The sequence below is a fragment of the Oncorhynchus kisutch genome, linkage group LG22 (assembly GCF_002021735.2).
Source record: "Oncorhynchus kisutch isolate 150728-3 linkage group LG22, Okis_V2, whole genome shotgun sequence".
NCBI lineage: Eukaryota > Metazoa > Chordata > Actinopteri > Salmoniformes > Salmonidae > Oncorhynchus > Oncorhynchus kisutch.
This window is the reverse complement of record NC_034195.2, coordinates 40,847,913-40,871,690: the sequence shown is the minus strand read 5'-3', so window position 1 is coordinate 40,871,690 and position 23,778 is coordinate 40,847,913. Positions and strand designations below refer to the sequence as shown.

General features: G+C 43.1%; 1 protein-coding gene across 3 annotated transcripts in view; it reads left to right on the top strand.

Moving 5' to 3' along the window:
• The window catches only part of LOC109867280 (G1/S-specific cyclin-D2), a 257,766-nt gene that overhangs the window by 132,868 nt on the left and 101,120 nt on the right, over positions 1-23,778 (top strand). For all 3 annotated transcript variants that reach the window (XM_031801135.1, XM_020456342.2, XM_020456340.2), the window contains exon 2: positions 20,372-20,422. Coding sequence is in view for 1 of the 3 variants with exons in the window: in XM_020456342.2 (XP_020311931.1) it covers positions 20,393-20,422 (30 nt within the window). In the remaining 2 variants the exon portion in view is untranslated. The remainder of the gene's footprint in view (positions 1-20,371; positions 20,423-23,778) is intronic.

Sequence of the window (23,778 nt, the reverse complement as noted above, 5' to 3'; positions counted from 1 at the left end):
ATTTTGAATGGTCACCTGATTGTGTGTGTGTGCACATTTTTATAAGAATACCATTCAAATTGCACCAATTAAAATAATCTGTACTCTGACTGCTAAAAAATGTGGGTTCTTTGCACCCATAATGTTTGATTGCGGATGTAGATAAGGCATTCAAAGTAATGTATGTTAGTAAGGCTGCATGACCATGCTGTGGAAGTGTCCCCAAAAGGGAACAGGTGCCAGGTGTTTCACATCATAGTGTCCTCCTCTCAGTCCATTTGCATAGACAGATGTTTAATATTTAAACGGCCGGGCCTTGCGACCCCCCTTACTACTCCACTGAGCAGCCTTTTTGACTGCAACGTTGTAACAGTCTAATAAATACATGTCATATATGCTATGGGAAAAATAATCCTTTGGTTGTGTTTATGAAGGTCTTGGGTAACATTACAATACGAAAAATATTTTTTTCAAAGAACACAATAGGATTTTCATTTGTTTACGTTACTGTAGGTAAGGATGGCCAACTCTAGTCCTCCGCGGCCTGATAGGTGTCACACATTTGCCCCAGCCCCAGCTAACGCACCCAACTCCAATAACCAACTAATCATGATTTTCAGTTTAGAATGCAATTAGTTTAATCAGCTGTGTTTGCTAGGGGTGGGGAAACAGCGTGATACCACTCCGGCCTCCGAGGACTGGAGTTCGCCATCCCTGCTGTAAAGCTACAATGCCTTCAGAAACTATTCACACCCCTTGACCTTTTACACATTTTGTTGCGTTTCAGCCTGACTTTAAAATGGATTAAATTGAGATTTTTGGTCACTGGCCTAAACACAATTCCCCATAATGTCAAAGTGGAATTATGTTTTTTTAAATGTTTACAAATTCATTAAAAATGAAAAGCTGAAATGTCTTGAGTCAACAAGTATTCAACCCCTTTGTTAGGACAAGCCTAAATAAGTTCAGGAGTAAAAATGTGCTTAGCAAGTCACATAATAAGTGGCATGGACTCACTCGGTGTGCAATAATAGTGTTTAACATTATATTTTAATGACTACCTCATCTCTGTACCCCACACATACAATTATCTAAGTCGAGCAGTGAAGTGAGTCGAGCAGTGAATTTCAAACATAGATTCAACCACAAAGAGCAGAGTGGTTTCCAATGTCTTGCAAAGAACAGCACTTATTGGTAGATGGGTAAAAATATTAGATGGGTAAAAAATATTAAATATCCCTTTGAGCATGGTAAAGTTATTAATTACACTTTGGATAGTGTATCAATACACCCAGTCACTACAAAGATACTTGCATCCTTCCTAACTCAGTTGCCTGAGAGGAAGGAAACCGCTCAGAGATTTCGACACGAGGCCAATGGTAACTTTAAAACAGTTAGAGAGTTTAATGGCTGTAATATGATGTCACGCCCTGGTCGAAGTATATTGTGTTTGTCTTTATTTATTTGGTCAGGCCGGGGTGTGACATGGGTTTATTGTGGTATGTTTTGTCTTGGGGTTTTTGTTAGGTATTGGGTGTGTGACTTAGTGGGGGTATCTAGCAAAGTCTATGGCTGTCTGGAGTGGTTCTCAATCAGAGGCAGGTGTTTATCGTTGTCTCTGATTGGGAACCATATTTAGGCAGCCATATTCTTTGAGTGTTTTGTGGGTGATTGTTCCTGTCTCTGTGTTTGCACCAGATAGGATTGTTTCGGTTTTCACGGTTCATTATTTTGTAGTTTCTTCATGTATAGTTTTTTTCCTTCATTAAAATAACATGAATCATCAGCATGCTGCATTGTGGTCCGACTCTCCTTCACCACAAGAGAACCGTTACATATGAGAACTGGATGGATCAACAACATTGCAGTTACTCCACAATGCTAACTAATTGACAGAGTGAAAAGAAGGAAGCCTGGCAGAATCCACATATTCTAAAACATGCACCCTGTTTCCAACAAGGCACAAAAGTAATACTGCAAAAAAATGTGCAAAGCAATGAACCTTCTGTCCTGAATACAGAGTGCTATGTTTGGGGCCAATACAACTGAGTACCACGCTCCATATGTTCAAGCATGGTGGTGGCTGCATCATGTTTTTATTGAACTAGGCAAGTCAGTTAAGAACAAATTGTTATTTACAATGACAGCCTACCAGGGCAGCCTACCCTTGCTCAGGGGTAGAACAACAGATTTTTACCTTATCAGCTTGGGGATTCAATCAAGCAACCTCTCGGTTACTGGCCCAACGCTCTAACAACTAGGTTACCTGCCACCCCATGGGTATGCTTGTAATCATTAAGGACTGGGGAGTTTTTCATGAAAGAAAAGAAGCGGAATGGAGCTAAGCACAGGCTAAATCCTAGAGGAAAACCTGGTTCAGTCTGCTTTCAGTCTGCCAGATACTGGCAGATTAATTCACATTTCAGCAGGACAATAACCTAAAACACAAGGCATACACAATCTACACTGTAGTTGCTTACCAAGAAGACAGTGAATGTTTCTGAGTGGCCAAGTTACAGTTTTGTCTTAAATTTACTTGAAAATATACCCCTCACTTTTACTACTGCAACACCATTCCCCCTGCCATTACCCCTCACTTTTACTACTGAAACACTGTTTCCTCCACCGTAATCCCTCACTTTTACTACTGCAACACCGTTTCCCCTGCCATAACCCCTCACACTAGACTACTGCAACATCATTTCCCCTGCCATAACCCCTCACACTAGACTACTGGAACACCGTTTCCCCTGCCATAACCCCTCACACTAGACTACTGCAACACCGTTTCCCCTGCCATAACCCCTCACATTGACGACTGCAACACCGTTTCCCCTGCCATAACCCCTCACACTAGACTACTGAAACACTGTTTCCCCTGCCATAACCCCTCACATTGACGACTGCAACACCGTTTCCCCTGCCATAACCCCTCACATTGACGACTGCAACACTGTTTCCCCTGCCATAACCCCTCACACTAGACTACTGAAACACTGTTTCCCCTGCCATAACCCCTCACATTGATGACTGCAACACTGTTTCCCCTGCCATAAACCCTCACATTGACGACTGCAACACCGTTTCCCCTGCCATAACCCCTCACATTGACGACTGCAACACCGTTTCCCCTGCCATAACCCCTCACATTGACGACTGCAACACCGTTTCCCCTGCCATAACCCCTCACACTGACGACTGCAACACCGTTTCCCCTGCCATAACCCCTCACATTGACGACTGCAACACCGTTTCCCCTGCCATAACCCCTCACATTGACGACTGCAACACCGTTTCCCCTGCCATAACCCCTCACATTGACTACTGCAACACCGTTGTGCTGTTTTTGGATATTGATTAGCGATTGGATGCACAGAAATTCCTAAATACTTTGTTCAGATTATTTGTTTGCAATATGTGATCTATAGGCTAAGAGAGCTTCATGCACTGTTTATTCGATGGTGGGATTTAAATAGTGGGAGAAGAAAACAACATATTCAGTAAAAATCACAACAAAGGGTACAAAATCAATTATAGCTCTTAAAGGGGCAGTAGCCTACATTGGGTGTACAATTTTCAATTACAGCATTATTTCATCTGCAGTTATTCTTCTGCTATTCATTCTGTTACCAATAATATTTACATGTTAATATTATGTTCTAATTACAATTATTATGTCTCATCTTTTAAATAAATGCAACCTATTAGCTTCTAATATGTAAGTAGGTATATTGTCTAGCTGTCCGATAACACGTTCTGATGGAATGACGTGTCCTGCACTTTGTAAAAGTGCATTAGTGAATGTTGGAAAAATATACTGGTTACTTTCTAAACATTGCAATGTGAATGCAAAGAGGGCGTGGACTACAAAATAGGTGAAGTGAACTGGCAAATGAGTCGAGTCCTCATTCAAAGGTAAGGGCAGTGTGGATACAAAAAGTGAACTGAGTTCTTTAGCTTTTTCTTTTACCCCAGAGTTCACTTTAAAGAGGACTGAGATTGGTTCTTTTAAAGAGGACTATATGTGACAACTCCCTTAAAGGTCCTGTTGTCACATCATCTGCTTGACACTGTTCCTCAGATTGGAATATGGTGTGTGTGTCTGTGTGACTCTGTGTGCTTGTGTGTCTGTGTGTGTGTCTTTGTGTGGCTGTGTGTATGTGTCCCTGTCTGTGTTGTGTAAGCACCTTCATTCATGTTGGAGCTCTGTATCTATCTGGCAGTAGGGTTGTGTGTTGTGGTGCCCTGCAGAGAGGGGTCAGTTCTGGGTCGGTGTGGGTGAGCCGAGCAGTGCGGGGAGAAGGAGAGGGGGAGGGTTAGGGTTATGAATGGCCTACAGCTGTGTGGCCGAGTGGTCAGCACAGACAGCTGAAGGATGAGGAGGAAATTATTAAAATAAACTGCGTGTGATGCTCCATTTATTCTGCAGGACTCCAGTCGCGCCTCACACATCTGGCCTCAGAGAAGCACACCCTGTTGACGTAATGGACATAAATATTTAAAACAGCAAAGGTCGCCAAGTTGATTCATGCAATCAGCCCCGGAAGAATATGAGGGATCCGACTTTTATGAATGTGTTGTGTCATGCACACAATGCTGTATTTACAGAGAGCAAGAAAGAGATTGAGCCAGAAATTGAGAGAGAGGGGGATAGTGACATAAATTTGGTGGGCAAAGAAGGGCAGAGATTAAGGCAAAGAGCAGTCAAGTTCTGCGAGGATTCCCCTCCCACCCTGGTTGGACCTTGAGCTGACTGGACACACAGCCAGTGCTGTGTCATGGTTGTGTGTGATGAGCGACGCAGACGGACTGAGGATGACTCAGTGCTACGCACAGTGACAAACATTGCTGCCAGAGAGTGACATTAGCCTGTCTTCTCCAACTAATTTACACTTGGGGTGGCAGGGTAGCCTAGTGGTTAGAGCGTTGGACTAGTAACCGGAAGGTTGCAAGATCAAACCCCTGAGCTGACAAGGTACAAATCTGTCATTCTGCCCCTGAACAGGCAGTTAACCCACTGTTCCTAGGCCGTCATTGAAAATAAGAATTTGTTCTTAACTGACTTGCCTAGTTAAATAAAGGTAAAACAAAACTTCATAATAAGTGATTTGTGGTAGAAGGAGTAACTTTTTAGGAACTTGAAGAAGGACGGCTTTTCAAAGAAAGGATGATCATGGGAAAGCAGACCTCACCTCCTTTTACACATCTCCACATCCCTCTTTCCTCAATTCTTAACCCCCTTCGCACCACCACCCCTGACCCCTTCCATGGGGCTCCCACTGGAAGCCCCAGACAAAGACACGAGTGCAACTCCTTTCTCAGGGGTTATAGGGGGCGGGCCTGTTTGTGCCCCTCTGTGACCCTGCTCTGTGTGTGTGTCAGTCACTTGCACTCGGTTCCTGTTTGGGGAGGTCTACTGGTCCTGGCAAACACTGTCGCTAAGCTTATCTCTGGTGTTTTATGTTCCACCCTGTCGGGGCACAAGCAGCCCTTTGTGGCTGAGGGGTGGCTGGGGCCGGTCCAGGCCAGCCCATGCAGCTGTTCCCCACTGTAGGACATTTCCTTGCTGGGTGACCCTCAGTGTGCTGCCTGCTTGGCTGGGGCCGTGTGTGCTGGGGCCTGGAGGCCAGGGCTACTCAGGGTGTTCAGGGCTGGAGAGAGAGAGGGAAGAGGGAGAACTAAGGAGGGGGGGGGGGGGGTGGGCAAGGCATGCTATGTAGTGCTGGACTGTGCATTGGTTCAGTGTTGGGGGTGACGGTGGTGGTGGGGCCTGAACCGACAATGCCTCTTTCATGTGTTTGTGGAGTGTTTGACCTTGTGAATGAGCCCTGTCCTCTCCTGTCACATCCTCCATGTCCCCCGAATGAATAGGGGCCGGGTCTGAGAGGATCAGACTCTTTGTGGCCCCAGCCCAGTCAGAGGGGACAGGGGGGCCTGCTTGGACCTGCCCTGTCGACCCATTACCCCAAATCCATCCTGGGTATCACCCCATACCCCTCCGCCTGAACCTGAGGTGACACGGCAGCTCCCCTCACAGGAGGTTCACTGCTCTGTAACAGAAAGTACAATGTGACCCATTAAGCACTCTTAAAAGGAGCAGTCGGTGAGGGAAGCACATGCAATGAGGGCCATGTGCTGTGCTCACAGTGAGTGAGGAGACGGCAAGAATGTACCCCCCCAGACTTGGCTAGTTAGCTTACTCCTCATGTTGACGCAAAAGCTTTGGTGCTTTACAAAAAATGTGTGTGCTCGCTTATAATTAGTTCTGTGTGTCTGTGTGTGTGTTTGTGTTTGAACTCGTGTGTGTGTGTGTGTGTGTGTGTGTGTGTGTGTGTGTGTGTGTGTGTGTGTGTGTGTATAATTGCTCATCTCATGTGTTTGTATGTGGGGGTGCATGCCTGTGTGTGGATGTAATGGATGCATCTTGATTAAAAGACTGTAAGATATACAGTGTATTCGGAAAGTATTCAGACCCCTTGACTTTTGATCACATAATTTTTTTTACTCATCAATCTACCACAATACTACATAATGACAAAGCAAAGGTATTTTTTTGTTGTTGCATTTTTACCCTTTTTCGTGGTATCCAATTGTTAGTAGCTACTATCTTGTCTCATTGCTACAACTCCCGTACGGGCTCGGGAGAGACGAAGGTTGAAAGTCATGTGTCCTCCGATACACAACCCAACCAAGCCGCACTGCTTCTTAACACAGCGCGCATCCAACCCGGAAGATAGCCGCACCAATGTGTCGGAGGAAACACTGTGCACCTCGCAACCTTGGTTAGCGTGCACTGCGCCCGGCCCGCCACAGGAGTCACTGGTGCACGATGAGACAAGGATATCACTACCGGCCAAGCCCTCCCTTACCCGGACGACGCTAGGCCAATTGTGCGTCACCCCACAGACCTCCCGGTCGCGGCCGGTTACGACAGAGCCTGGGCACAAACCCACCCGGGAGGCCCCAAAACAGGTTTTTAGAAATTTTTGCACATGTATTAAAAATAAAAAACAGAAATACATTCAGTAGCATCACTATTCTGGACAGTTCTGACTTGAATATGTGGACAACACAAATACCTAGGTGTCTGGTTAGACTGTAAACTCTCCTTACAGACTCACATCTCCAATCCTCTCACATCTTCCAGACTCGCATCTCCAATCCAAAATTAAATCTAGAATCGGTTTCCTATTTCCAACAAAGCCTCCTTCACTCATGTTGCCAAACATACCCTCGTAAAAATGACTATCCTACCGATCCTTGACTTTAGCGATGTCATTTACAAAATAGCCTCCAACACTCTACTCAGCAAACTGGATGTAGTCTATCACAGTGCCATCCGTTTTATCACCAAAGCCCCATATACTACCCACCACTGCGACCTGTATGGTCTCGTTGGCTGGCCCTCTCTACATATTCGTCGCCAAACCCACTGGATCCAAGTCATCTATAAGTCTTTTCTAGGTAAAGCCCCACCATATGTCAGCTCACTGGTCACCATAGCAACACCCACCCGTAGCACACGCTCCAACAGGTACAGTATATTTCAGTGGTCATCTCCAAAGCCAACACATACTTTGGCTGCCTTTCCTTCCAGTTCTCTGCTGCCAATGACCGGAAAGAATTGCAAAAATCACTGAAGCTGGAGACTTAAATCTCCCTCTCTAAATTTAAGCATCAGCTGTCAGAGCAGCTTACCAATCACTGTACCTGTACACAGCCAATCTGTAAATAGCAAACTCAACTACCTCATCCCCATATTGTTATTTATCTTCTTGCTATTTTGCACCCCAGTATCTCTACTTGCACATCATCATCTGCACATCTATCACTCCAGTGTTAATGCTAAATTGTAAATATTTAGCCTCTATGGCCTATTTATTGCCTTCCCTACCTAATCTTCTACATTTGCACACATTGTACATACATTTTTCAGTTGTGTTATTGACTGTATGTTTGTTTATCCCATGTGTAAATCTGTGTTGTTTTTGTCGCACTGCTTTGCCTTGTCTTGGCCAGGTTGCAGTTTTAAATGAGAACTTGTTCTCAACTAGCCTACATGGTTAAATAAAGGTGAAACATAAATAAATAAATAAAACAGCCAAGACAACGTAGGAGTGGCTTTGGGACAAGTCTCTAAATATCCTTGAGTGGCCCAGCCAGAGCCCGGACTTGAACCCGGTCTAATATCTCTGGAGAGACCTGAAAATAGCTGTGCAGCAACGCTCCCCATCTAACCTGACAGAGCTTGAGAGGATCTGCAGAAAAGATTGGGAGAAACTTCCCAAATACAGGTGTGCCAAGCTTGTAGCGTCATACCCAAGCAGACTCAAGGCTGTTGTCACGGGTCCCTCTGGAACTTTCATCATGCACACCTGTCCCCTATTCCCACGGATTAGTACTCATATAAGTGTGCCCTTTAGTTTCCCTTGTCTTTGCGCAGATGATTACGGGTCTCGTCCCATGTGATAATCATTGTGTGTTTGTGTATTTATTTGAGGTACTCCTCGCTCTTTTGTTTTGGGTTTCTATCCTGTGTTTTGTTACGTGTTTGTTTGGTCTTCGTCCCCTTGCCTTTACACGGCACGCCGTAATTTGGGTACAATAAAAAAAAAATTACGCATTCCTGCATCTGTCTCCCGAATCATTCATGCCAATGTGACAGCTGTAATTGCTAGCAAAGATGCTTCATCAAAGTACTGAGTTAAGGTTCTGAATACTTAAGTATATGTGTTTTTTTTTTTTTGTCATTATGTTTGTCATTATGGGGTATTGTGTGTAGATTGATGAGGGAATGTAGAAAAAAAGAAGGCTGTAATGTAACAAAATGTGGAAAAGGTCAAAGGGTCTGAATACATTCTGAATGCACTGTAGTAGGTACTGCAGGCGCTGGAGGGTCATGCTCAGTCCTATTATGCAATAAAACATTTTTGAAGTATCTAACATTTCAGTAGTTGTGAAGTAGTATCATCTTGGTTACCTTGCACCTGCCTGCTGATGTACAGATGTGTATGACAGTATGTAAAAGCATGGAAATAATGAGGGACAAATGAACCCAACCCAACAAGTGTTCCAACCTGATGCCTGTCAAAACATCTTAAATAACTCAATACCCACCTATATTTCATGCACTTAGACATATTCATAGACATTGTATCTGCTGACCTCTGTTGACCCCCTGACCTGTCTGACAGTCCACTTCTTGTCTCTCCCTGTGTTCCCACCCTCAGGGGTGTAGTTAGTTGAAAGAGCTGTCAGTGCAGGTGCCAGCCTAAGTGGGCTGTGAGGGATGTTGATGGCTGCATGGTTTAGTGGAGGCCTGGCACTCTCTGTGAGGCCAGAGATCAGAACTCCACACCTCCACTCTCTCTTTCCGATCAGTGCTGTCTCTATCTCTTCTATTCTCGCTCTCTTTCTCTATACACCCACTGTCTCTCTATCTCTCCCCCTTTTCTCTGACTGACCAGAACATGTGGCTCCTCTCACCCAGGGTCAACGCTCACTGCTCACTCCTCCAGAACAGAACATAGAATATAAGAGACTGCAAAAACAGGAAAATAATGTGGCCTATCCTCATTGACTATCTCTATATTCCTCTACCTTCCTCTGTCTTCCTCTACCTTCCTCTGTCTTCCTCTACCTTAATCTACCTCCCTCTACCTTAATCTACCTCCCTCTACCTTAATCTACCTTTCTCTTTCTCCTGTCATTTGTTTTGTCCTCCATCTGTTTTTCTCCTTGATGTGCTGAAACCTCTCCATCAATGTGGTCTCAGTGTGTATGTGTGTCTTAATGGGTGTCTTAGTGTGTCTGTGTGTGTCTTTGTGTGTGTGTCTTTGTGTGTTTGTGTGTGCCTTTTTGTGTGTCAGTGTGTTTGTCTCAGTGTGTCTCCTGATCACAGTGAGAGAACATCTGCTTGACAACGGCGGACAGGGACAAACACAGAGGGGGAATTCTAACAGGGCCGAAACAAAGATAGAGAGGGGATCCAGAACTCTGTTAATCCAGTGATGCAGCCAGTTAGCTAGGGCTGAATGGATAGGTAAACCCTCCTCCAAACAAATCCTAAAGGAGACTAAGGTACTTGACTGGGAAGTCACTTCCAGTCCTTCCTTTGGTGCCGTTGGCCGGGCTGTTTGCTCTACCTTTGTATTAATCCCAAATCAAAGCAGCTGCTTCAATGGAGAGATTAGGTCCCAGAAAGGGTGGGGGGTTCTACCTGTAGCTTGGGTTCTTTATTGACATCCACCTGGGTAACATGTTGGCATTGCGTTAGACACACACACACAAAACAATAAATATCGACATTCCGGTCACACTGATAAAATATCAGTGGTTGGATGCGCGCTGTGTTAAGAAGCAGTGCGGCTTGGTTGGGTTGTGTATCGGAGGACACATGACTTTCAACCTTCGTCTCTCCCGAGCCCGTACAGGAGTTGTAGCATAGTTGTAGCATAGCATAAGATAGTAGCTACTAACAATTGGATACCACGAAAAAGGGTAAAAAGCTGTCTTTATCTCGTCCTTTAGAGATGAGGGGCCCATAGAAGGAGGATTGGGGATGAGTATAGCATTGTTCACAATGCTAGCTTCTCTTTCCTGTGTTGTCTCCTCGCACTAAGGAATTCCTCTGCTTTCATGGTGACTTGTCCCTGCAGAGGCCTGCGTTTCATGACATGACAGGGACCTGAAAAGCGATAGCACGTGCGGAAAAACGAGCAGAACTTTCACCCACACCGAGGGGAGAAACAGAGAGGAAGGGAGAACGAGAGAGCTAGAGAGAGAGAGAGAGAGCTTGTGCACATACTTAGGCCTCCCAGATTGTTATGTGCATAGAGTGATACAAGCAAAACATCATAGTGCATGATACTGTATTATATTGTATGTGTTGGCTGAAGCTCAATGTTAAATTAAAATCTCCCTACCATATCTAAGCCAATATGACACCAATGTCGATGAAAATGTGCACTTGATTGGTGGTACACAACACACTCCTCGCCTCTCATCATGAGCCGTCTGGCCTTTTCCGGTGGTGTAAAGTACTTAGGTAAAAAATACTTTAAACTACTACTTAAGCAGTTTTTGGGGGTATCTGTACTTTACTTTACTATTAATCTTCTTGACAACTTTTACTTTTACTCCACTACGTCCCTAAAGAAATGTATTTACTTACATTTTCCCTGTCACCCAAAAGTACTTGTTACATTTTGAATACTTGGCATGACATGAAAATTGTCTAATTCACACTCTTATCAAGAGAACATCCCTGATCATCCCTACTGCCTCTGATCTGGCAGACTCACTAAACACAAATACTTCATTTGTAAATTATGTCTGAGTGTTATGTCTGTGACCCTGGCTATCTGTAGATTAAAAAATATATATAAAAAAATTGTGTCATCTGGCATAAGGCATTTTAAATTATGTAAACTTTTACTTTCGATACTTAAGTACATTTAAACCAAATACTTTTAGACTTTTACTCAAGTAGTATTTTACTGGGTGACTTTCACTTTTACTTGAGTCATTTTCTTTTAAGGTATCTTTACTTTTACTCAAGTATGAAAATTGGATACTTTTTCCACCAATGCATCCCGGATATTTAATAGGCTAGTTAGCAATTTTGTTTTCAGAGTATTTTCTACGCTACCTAGCTCAAACTTTAGACGTTGGTTTAAAACGAGACTACAGACTCCATAAAGTGACCATTGGACTAAAAACATTTCAGATTGACTAAATTTGTAGTTGCAACAGTTTCTATTAAATGTATAATTTATCGCTGTCACGTACACATTTACGACCATTAAGAACCAACGACACTGCTAATATCTTTTTAGCCGAATCTCAGAGTTCTATCTAAAGGGGTCGAGCAACTTGGTTACTCGGCAACCAAACAGCTGCTACTGCCAGTCTATAGGAAATGGAGAACAAACCTAGGCTATTGCAGATTTAAGTGATAATGTCTGAGAAGCCGATGTTTGGTGGATATATTATATATAGGGCCAGCAAACCGTGCTAATATATCCTCCAAACACCGGCTTTGAGGGCATTATCACTTTTAAACAGCGGGTTACCAACATATTCAAATAATGATTGACATATTTGAATTAAAAACGTTATTTTGATGCATTTATTCATACTATTTCATCCATCCACAAGATATAGTCCCAACACAAATCTAGGGTTCCTACCCAAGCCAGCTGGTCATTTGTTCGATTGGTTCGGTTGCCAGAGATGCGACCCAGTCATTTTAGTCTTTTTGTTCAGTATCTATGGACGAAACCCAGTCGTTCGTTCTAAATGTTCCATTGCCATACTGGCTGGCAACGTTCTTATCCCTTGCTTGTTAGCTAGCCAACTACGGCTAACTTACAGTCATATCAAACAGTGCAAACATAATAACAATAGTTATTATTTAACTGTATTTGCATTTGTTAAAGCTGTGCATCGAGGACTTTGTCCCCACAGTGACTGTACATACATACCCCAACCAGAAGCCATGGTTTACAGGCAACATTTGCACTGAGCTAAAGGGTAGAGCTGCCGCTTTCAAGGAGCGGGACTCTAACCCAGAAGCTTATAAGAAATCCCGCTATGCCATCCAACAGGCAAAGCGTCAATACAGGAATAAGATCGAATCGTACTACACCAGCTCCAACACTCGTCGGATGTGGCAAGGCTTGCAAACTATTACAGACTACAAAGGGAAACACAGCCGAGAGCTGCCTAATGACACGAGCCTACCAGACGAGCTAAATAACTTCTATGCTTGCTTTGAGGCAAGTAACACTGAGAGCATCAGCTGCATGAGAGCATCAGCTGTTCCCGGACGACTGTGTGATCACACTCTCCACAGCTGATGTGCGTAAGACCTTTAAACAGGTCCATATTCACAAGGCCGCTGGGCCAGATGGATTACCAGGATGTGTACTGCGAGCATGCGCTGACCAACTGGCAAGCGTCTTCACTGACATTTTCAACCTCTCCCTGTCTGAGTCTGTAATACCAACATGTTTCAAGCTGACCACCATAGTCCCTGTGCCCAAGAACACTAAGGTAACCTGCCTAAATGACTACCAACCCATAACATTCACATCTGTAGCCATGAAATGCTTTGAAAGGCTGGTCATGGCTCACATCAACCCCATTATCCCAGAAACCCTAGACCCACTCCAATTTGCATACCGCACCAACAGATCCACAGATGATGCAATCTCTATTGCACTCCACACTGCCCTTTCCCACCTGGACAAAAGGAACACCTATGTGAGAATGCTATTCATTGACTACAGCTCAGTGTTCAAGTGCCCTCAAAGCTCATCACTAAGCTAAGGACGCTGGGACTAAACACCTCCCTATGCAACTGGATCCTGGACTTCCTGACGGGCCGTCCCCAGATGGTAAGGGTAGGTAACAAAACATCCACCACGCTGATCATCAACATGGGGACCCCTCAAGTGTGCGTGCTCAGTCCCATCCTGTACTGCCTGTTCACTCATGACTGCACGGCCAGGCACGACTCAAACACCATCATTAAGTTTGCTGATGACACAACAGTAGTAGGCCTGATCATGAACAACGATGAGACAGCCTATAGGGAGGAGGTCAGACACCTGGCCATGTGGTGCAATGACAACAATCTCTCTCTCAACGTAAGGAGATGATTGTGGACTTCAGGAAAGGAGGACCGAGCACGCCCGCATTCTCATCGACGGGGCTGTAGTGGAGCAGGTTAAGAGCTTCAAGTTCCTTGGTGTCCACATCACCAACAAACTAACGTGGACCAAGCACACCAAGACAGTCGTGAAGAGGGCACGACAAAACCTAAAGATTTGGCATGGGTCCTCAGATCCTCAAAAGGTTTTACAGCTTCACCATGGAGAGCATCCTGGCGGTTTGCATCAATGCCTAGTATGGCAACTGCTTGGCCTCCAAAGGGTAGTGCGTACCGCCCAGTACATCACCGGGGCTAAGCTTCCTGCCATCCAGGACCTCTATACCAGGCGGTGTCAGAGGAAGGCCCTAAAAATTGGCAAAGACTCCAGCCACCCTAGTCATAGACTGTTCTCTCTGCTACCGCAAGGCATTCGGGACCGGAGCACCAAGTCTAGGTCCAAGAGGCTTCTAAACAGCTTCTACCCCCAAGCCATAAGACTCCTGTACAGCTAATCAAATGGCTACCCAGACTATTTGCATTTCCTCCCCACACACACACAGCTACTACTTTCTGTTATTATCCATACATAGCCACTTTAATAACCCTACCTACATATACATAATTACCTCAATTACCTCGACACCGGTGCCCCCGCACATTGACACATTGAGTCTGTAACGGTGCCCCCTGTATATAGCCTCACAATTGTTATTTACTGCTGCTCTTTAATTATTTGTTATTCTTATCTCCTACTTTTTTTTTGGTATTTTCCTTAAACTGCGTTGTTGGTTAAGGCCTTGTAAGTAAGCATTTCACTGTTGTATTTGGCGCATGTGACAAATATCATTTGATTTGATTTGATTTTCTAGTGACAATTATTTGGATGCATCCCTAACCTAACAATGAGCTAATGAGGCGTGATTTCTTCTGGAATAGAAAATGCGCTTTCTCATCAGAACATTGTTGTTCAGAGGAGCTAGCCAACAATAACGTCAAACTGTTTGTCTTGTCCCTACTCACGACACGTTCATTACTATGGTTCAGCTGGAGAACGAATTTGAATATTGAAACAATGTTGCAAATGCTGGAGAGACAGACAGCAGGGTTTATAGAAATCTCTGCAGTTGAAACAAATGTTGGTCTAAAAGAAATGTGAGATGTCTAGATGCTTTTTATATTGGAGATCAAGTTTATAAATTGTCTGACTGGGCTGATGAGACAGTGGACAGTGCGCAGTCAAATGGAACAGAGTAAATAGGCATTTTAACGTCATAGATTTAGCCAGTGGTAACTTGTGGAATAGACACCGTCTGGAATGTGGTTTTAACAAAGCTATATGGTGGTATTCAACCTGAGGTTAATCAATAGATGCAAACATATATTTTGATTACCTAGGTTTTGTTCTTTTTTTAATTTCACCTTTATTTATTTAACCAGGTAGGTCAGTTGAGAACAAGTTCTCATTTACAACTGCGACCTGGCCAAGATAAAGCAAAGCAGTGCGACAAAACAACAACACAGAGTTACCCATAAACAAACGTACAGTCAATAACACAATAGAAAAATCTATATACAGTGTGTGCAAATGGAGAAGATTAGGGAGGTAAGGCAATAAATTGGCCATAGAGGCTAAATCAATTTAGCATTAACACTGGAGTGATAGATGTGCAGATGATGATGTGCAACTAGAGATACTTGGGTGCAAAAGAGCAAAAAGATTAATAGGTAGTTGGGTGTGCTATTTACAGATTGGCTGTGTACACTGATCGGTAAGCTGCTTTGACAGCTGATGCTTAAAGTTAGTGAGGGAGATTTAAGTCTCCAGCTTCAGTGATTTTTGCAATTCGTTCCAGTCATTGGCAGCAGAGAACTGCAAGGAAAAGCGGCCAATGGAGGTGTTGGCTTTGGGGATGCCAGTCCTACATTTTTGCACAAAACATAACAAGCTAGCTAGCAACATCAGTTCAAAACCCAACACCAAACTTTGGGCAAATTGTCAAGCTTGTACAAACATGTACAATGCATGCAATGGGCTTTTGCAACACTAGCTAGCTAGCTACTCCATAGTCCAAGCTACAGTAAGAGTTATCCACATTGAACTGTCAGGAAGGACACAACTTAATAATTACATAACCAACGTTCTCAAGTAGTACTAGTCCTGTGCGAATAGGGCTTATCCTAATTGTCTAAGAAAATTGAGGAGAGAGCAAGCCCCAAACAGGCAGAAAACTTATATTGTAATCTAATAGCAGGGCATGGGTCCTGAGATCCTCAAAAGGTTCTACAGCTGCAACATCGAGAGCATTGGTTGCATCACTGCCTGGTACTGCAATTGCTCGTCCCTCCGACTGCAAGGCACTTCAAAGGGTAGTGCATACGGCCCAGTACATCACTGGGGCAAAGCTGCCTGTCATCCAGGACCTCTAACACCAGAAGGTGTCCGAGGAAGGCCCTGACAATTGTCAGAGACCCCAGTCATAGACTGTTCTCTCTACTACCGCATGGGATGCGGTACCAGAGTGCCAAGTCTAGGACAAAAAGGCTTCTCAACAGTTTTTACCCCCAAGCCATAAGACCCCTGAACAGGTAACCAAATGGTTACACGGACTATTTGCATTGTGTGCCCCCCCAACCCCTCTTTTACGCTGCTGCTACTACTCTCTGTTTATCTTATATGCATAGTCACTTTAACTATACATTCATGTACATACTACCTCAATTGGCCCTACCAACCAGTGCTCACGCACATTGGCTAACTGGGCTATCTGCATTGTGTCCCACCACCCGCCAACCCCTCTTTTTACGCTACTGCTACTCTCTGTTCATCATATATGCATAGTCACTTTAACCATACCCACATGTACATACTACCTCAATAAGCCTGACTAACCGGTGTCTGTATATAGCCTTGCTACTCTTATTTTCAAATGTCTTTTTACTGTTGTTTTATTTCTTTACTTACCTACACACACACACACACACACACACATACTTTTTTTCTCCGCACTATTGTCTATTCTTTAGAGCCTATAAGTAAGCATTTCACTGTAAGGTCTACACCTGTTGAATTCGGCGTACGTGACAAATTAACTTTGATTTGATTTGATTTAATAGCACCTGTTTGTCTCACACAATATGTCCGCAGCTCTCGCTCCTATACCCTCCTTTTTCTTGATCTCCTTCTTATTGTTATTATTACAATTATTTTTATGATCATTATGATAATAAGTAATGTCGTTATCATTAGTAGTCTTTGTATAACCACCATCGAGCTGTAGGCCTAAGAGTGCGTCCTGTTTAGTCTTAATACCGTAATTTATTTAGGCCTATATTCCAATATATAGGCTACTACATCAGTCAATCAATCATTCATTCGTTCATGCCATCACACAGCATACGAGACATTCATGGATTGAAATTCAATCAAGTGTTTTTGACTAATAATTGTAAACATTTCGACCAATCCTCCTTCTGTTTTCTTGACATTTTAATCGAAATGTGTGCTAATCAACAGTGCCAAACTAACAACTCTGCCATTTGACCATCTTGACTGTATTTTACATCTCCAATCTGGATGCTGGACTAACCTATCTGTTGGATATTTGTCAACAACTGCTGTGCACGGCTATTCCACTGGCACGGCACTAGGGGTGGGGGGAGGGGGCTAATGACCCCCCCAATCCCGGATTATACAAATGTATAGGATGCATAACTCTGCAACGCTTCAGGCTAGAAACAAGCTGTAAAAGGCACAATAAAGATGTGGCTCCAGTGTACATGGGGATATCTTTGTTTAGTATCTATGGCTGACACAGGAGGCTGCTGAGGGGACAACGGCTCATAATAAAGGTAAGAACGGAGCAAATGGAATGGCATCAAATACCTGGAAACCATGTTTGATGTATTTGATACAATTCCACTGATTCCGCTCCGGTCATTAACACAAGCCCATTCTTCCCAATAAAGGTGCCACCAACCTCCTGTCATGGCTGAGTTATACAACCTTCAAATAGTCAATGCCCGGAAATTGCAGGTGAACTCCTCAAACTGGTCCAACGCCGCATCTCCCTCTCTCCATACGGTGTTGGCCCACTCCAGGGCTTTCCCGGTGAGACACGAGACGAGGGTGTAAACCCTCTCACGGTCCGATGGAGCTGGGTGGACCGTGGCCAGATAGAGGTTTAATTGAAGGAGAAACCCCTGGCAGTTGGCAGCACTCCCGTCGTACTCCTGTGGCAAGGAGAGATGGATCCCACTGGGTTCAGGTGGGAAAGGGGCGCTCAGGGGAGACCCTGGTTGTGCTGGTGGAGGCGCTGGAAGAACACCCTGTCATCTCCCAGCAGTCCATTGTCTGGACAATGCGGTCCATGGCGGCACCAAGATGATAAAGTATTACTGCATGCTCCTGGACGCGCTCTTCCACCTCTATGGCCAGGGTACCTTCTCCTGCTGACTCCATAGAAGGGTCGGTGATTCTGTAATGGGTGCGTGTTGGTGGCAGGGAAGTCAGGCGCAGGAGAACGAACTTCGTATAAACGGAGTCGTTTAATAAAAGTTAACAAAACTCCAAAAAACAAAATATGTAAAATAATCAAAGTGGGTACAAAACCCGTCGCGCACCAGCACATAACTTGCACAAACATACAATCACCGACAAGGACATGAGGGGAAACAGAGGGTTAAATACACAACATGTAATTGATGGGATTGGAACCAGGTGTGATGGGAGACAAGACAAAACCAATGGAAAATGAAAAATGGATCAGTGACGGCTAGAAGATCGGTGACGTCGACCGCCGAACACCGCTCAAACAAGGAGAGGGGCCGACTTGGGCGGAAGTCATGACAAGAATACAATACTTCATCTTCATGCGGTACAAATCACATTATTATGGGAGCACCTAAAGGTTTGAATTCTAAGCAACCTGCAAACGATATTGTTTGAAGTACAATAGACCAACATAGCTACTGTAGTAGGTCAGAACTGTGTGCTGCAAAACCTTAGTAGAGCATGGGTGAATAGGCATTGTGGTGCTCATGTCTATTTCCTTTCTTTTTCGGCTTCAAACCAATGCCTACTTCTCACATAATACATCATTTTTGTTTTTAATATCTATGGGCATGATGAATGTCTTGAAACCTATATGATTTAATTTAACAACTTAGGCTTGTATTGCCATAATGCAGAATAAATAATGGATCAGATAATATGCGTACTCCATTGATTTTAATAATGATTTTTTTCTATTTGTTATTTGCAAATTTGCCTATCAAGAGAATCCTTACAGTCACGGCTTAACAGAAATGGGGAAGACAGACAGGTGCATGATAAACAATGGGCTGCTTTGCCAAGGGCTCAGAGTTCAAAGACATTTCTAAATAATAGAAGAAGTTTTCAAAAGAGATTTGGGACAATGGAGGGACTTAAATCCTAGATGTCCCCTTCAACATTTATCTTATCCCATTTCCTGACTTCTGAAGTTGTGGGATCTACTTGTGACAGTTGCACATTGAAGTGCTTTGTATTCACACTACTTTTACTTTGTTTGAAAATAAATGTGTGTTTTGACAACTTCACATCTCACTGGCTTTCATGATACAGCGCCCCTCCCTCCCTCGCTTCCCTTCTTCCCTCCTTCCGTAAGAAATCCTCTCCCACTTGCATTCCTTCCAGGTGAATTGAACCTTGTCTTACTGTTAAATGAAGCTGCTCCTCCTCCTCCTTCCCTCTTCCCCCTCGTCCTGCGATGGATTGGGGGCATTAACTTTAGGAAGTAACGTTAGCTCTCAGACTTGTTTTGGTTGGAGGGCCTGAGGCCTCGCTGGCCCAGATAAACTGATCTCTCTGGGGAAGTCTTGATAGAAGACTTAACTCTAACTGACACATGCTTTTGTGGAATAATCACCCCTCTCATCCTTATAATTGTGAGTGATAACAGCTCAAGGAACCTCTGAATTGTATCCTTTGCTTCTTTATTACCTGTTACGTCATGAGATTTAGTATGATTTCAACTGAAGGTGTGGAGTGATGGCTTGTTGTTCTGAATCAGGATCATATAGGGCACTAATGTAAAATGAAAATAAGCATTTCTTATAAGTTCAGGTAGTTTCAGTCCATTTTGTTGCTTACATTTTTACATTTTTTGTCATTTAGCAGACCTTACCCACAGCGACTTACAGGAGCAATTAGGTTTATATGCCTTGCTCAAGGGCACATCAGCTCGGTGATTTGAACCAGCGACCTTTCCATTACTGGCCCAACGTAACCGGTAGACTATCTGCCACCTTGTTATTACCCCCCCATTCTTGCATAAGTTGATGGGTCATTTAAAAACTGTAAACCAGATGGGTTAGATTTGAGATTTCAGCCATATCACAGTAACACATGATCAAATTATTATTCTTCAGATCGAGATTGTGTGATTTTGTGAACACATGAAGCAATGGGCTCCCAGTCACCCACAGAGGGAATTTACAAGTCTGTAGGATAAGTGACTGTTCAATTGAAGTTGCATTTGTTTTTATCTCATATCAGAATTGTCAGGAAACTACTGTCAGGGGAATTCCAGTTAGAAAGGTACATTTTATTGAAGAGGAATAGTACTTTCCATGCAATCGTCATCATCATCATCTTGAGAACAGTAAACTAAGTTTGAGCAGTACTTTCTTTGAGTTGATAAGATGGCTATCAATCACTCAGTTTATTTAATTGTGTCTTTGTTTTTGTTGTTCTAGGAGCATCTGAGCGTTTCAGGAATGGTCTTGGCTGGGCATGGCTCATCTCAGGTAAGACTTTAGCTACCATGGTTTACTTTGTACATGTGAGCTGCTGTTTTCACATGGGAAGGCTACTGAATTCCCCTCTTTGTTTTCAATGAAGAAATTTTACCACAGCAAGAGCTTGAGCTTTTTAAAACAGATTGCTGTAGATTTGCATGTGTTGTACTGTAAGGAAGGAATAGAAGACATTCCCTGTCCCTGCAGATTCCCTCTGGTGATTTGATTAGCATTTGAGAAATAGAATATCCTGAAACAATAGACTGTTCTATTATACAAGATGTGTAAATGATATAGGATAGTGGCAATTCCACATAAACAGAACGGAATTGCACCTACTTTTCAACGTCCATCTAACGGTTTCAGTCATTGCTCAGTGGGTGAGGATAATGGTTACAGTAAATGGAAAGAGAGGGGGCTCATGGATAACAGCCCAGAGAGTTGGCATTAATTGGAGTTAGAGAGGGAGGGGTTGTCCAGAATTTCACACTCTTGCTTTGACCACCAGATGACAGAAAGAGAAAAAGCTGAACATAAAAGTATGCCAGTGGAAGGCAGGACAGTAGCAAGTGACCCAGCAGTGATTTGTGACTACTACTACTAGCCAACTCAATTGCAGAAATTTCGTAACAGATTTTTCAGAAGTCTGTTACTGATTTGGTATCAGAATTTGAAGTTTTAGTCACTTAATAATGAATTAACAAAATGTATATCAGTAAGAACACTATAACTCAGTTATAGGTTAAACTTAGAACTACCCATCCCGGATCCGCGAGAATTGTCATCAACTATACTAATTAGCATAGCGCAAGGTCAGAAAATATTACTAGAAAATATTCATATTCATGAAATCGTGAAACACAGCTTAGCCTTTTGTTAATCACCCTGTCATCTCAGATTTTGAAATTATGCTTTAAAGCCAAAGCAAGACAAGCGTTTGTGTAAGTTTATCGATAGCCTAGCATAGCATTATGTCCAGCTAGCAGCAGGAAGCTGCTAGCAATCAAATTAAATCGTTTACCTTTGATGAGCTTCGGATGTTTTCACTCATGAGACTCCCAGTTAGACAGCAAATGTTCCTTTTGTTCCATAAAGAAAATTTTTATAGCTGAAATACCGCCGTTTCTTGTCCACGGTTTGTTGAGAAATCCACCGGAAATTGCGGTCACGACAACGCAGAAAAAAACTCCAAATTAGATCCATAATATTGACAGAAACATGGCAAACGTTTTTTATAATCAATCCTCAAGGTGCTTTTCAAATATCTATTTGATAATATATCAACTGGGACAATTGGCTTTTCAGTAGGAGCGAGAGGAACAATGGCCACCTTTGTCTATTACGCACAAATCACTCTGAGAGCCACAACCTGACCACTGACGCAATGCTGTCGTTCACGCTCATTTTTCAAAATAAAAGCCTGAAACTATGTCTAGTGGCTGTAGACACACTAGGGAAGCCATAGAAAAGGAATCTGGTTGATATCCCTTTCAATGGGCAATAGGGATGCATAGAAAGACAGGGGGTTCAAAATAAGGGTCACTTCCTGATTGGATTTTTCTCAGGCTTTCGCCTGCAATATCAGTTCTGTTATACTCACAGACAATATTTTTTACAGTTTTGGAAACTTTAGAGTGTTTTCTATCCTAAGCTGTCAATTATATGCATATTCTAGCATATGGTCCTGAGAAATAGCCCGTTTACTTTGGGAACGTTATTTTAAAAAAAAATGAAAATAGTGCCCCCTAGTTTCAAGAGGTTAACCTTTACTTGTTACTTCTGTGAACGTTCATTATCCTCCCTCCTCATGAGGTAGAGAAATTAGAAAATATCTTAAAGATATATGGGTTTTTGGTAACCGAATTTCAATCCACAAGGCAATGTTTCTTGAAAACTTACAGCAGACAGAAATGTTTTTCCTTGAAAAATAAATAATTGAATAACCTAATTGAATAACCTAATATCCAACATTTCGATAGACAAGCTGTCTTCATCAGGGTATAATGACAAACACTGTGGGTCACTAGTTTATATAGTGTCAAAGAACTCACACAGGGGTCTGTAATCATGGCCGGGTGTGGCCTGAAATCAATGGTTAATTCTTAGATATAAAAAGAACATACAAAAAACATGAATGATAGCGTACGATCAAAGATACAATTTGGCTACATAGGCCTACAAACATTTACTATGAACAGCAAAATCACAATCATCACAAGAATGGCTTCAAATCAAAGTCTACGTTGAGACCGAAGGGAAAAAGGGTCTTTAAATGAAAGATCCAGGCAGCCTCTCATTTTAACAATAAATTGTCGAGTTCACCTCTCCTAGGGAGGGTAACGTGTTCGATGCCGATATAACGTAGAGTTGAAATTGAGTGGTTCGCTTCCAAAAAGTGAGTCGCAACTGGGTAAGTTGAGTTCCTGCATCTAATGGTGCTAATGTTTTTCCTAGCAAAACTAAATATAAGTGTTGATATTAGTTGGCGGGGGTCTTTAGTTCAACATTATTGTGTTTTGATGTATTTGTAATGCCTTTAAGATTTTTTCTGGTAAATGTTTTCTAAGACCGCTTTTCCTTCTGTTTGTCAAGAAATCAAAGCATTTGCTTATTCTGAAGTTTTTGAGAATTTCTTTTGTAGAAAAATGTATACAATGCATTCGGAAACTATTCAGACCCCTTCACATTTTTCACATTTTGCTAGGTTACAGACTTCTTCTAAAATGTATTACATTTTAGTTTTTTCTCATCAATCTACACACAATACCCCATAATGACAAAGCAGAACTAGGCTTTTAGAAATGTTTGCTAATTAACCTGGAAATATCACATTTGCATAAGTATTCAGACCCTTTACTCAGTACTTTGTTGAAGCATCTTTAGCAGTGATTATAGCCTCGAGCCTGCTTGGGTATGATGCTGCAAGCTTGGCACACCTGTACCCGGGGAGGTTTTCCCATTTTTCTCTGCAGATCCTCTCAAGCTTTGTCAGGTTGGATGGGGAGCGTTGCAGCACAGCTATTTTCAGGACTCTTCAGAGATGTTCGATCAGATTCAAGCCCGGGCTCTGGCTTGGCCACTCAAGGACATTCAGAGACTTGTCCCGAAGCCACTCTTGCAGTGTCTTGGGTGTGTGCTTTGGGTCATTGTCCTGTTGGAAGGTTGCACCTTCACCCCAGTCTGAGGTCCTGCGTGCTCCAGAGTAGGTTTTCATCAAGGATCTCTCTGTAATTTTCTCCATTCATCTTTGCCTCGATCCTGACCTGTCCCAGTCGCTGAAAAACATCCCCACAGCATGATGCTGCCACCACCATGCTTCACTGTAGGGATGGTGCCAGGTTTCCTCCAGATGTGACGCTTGGCAC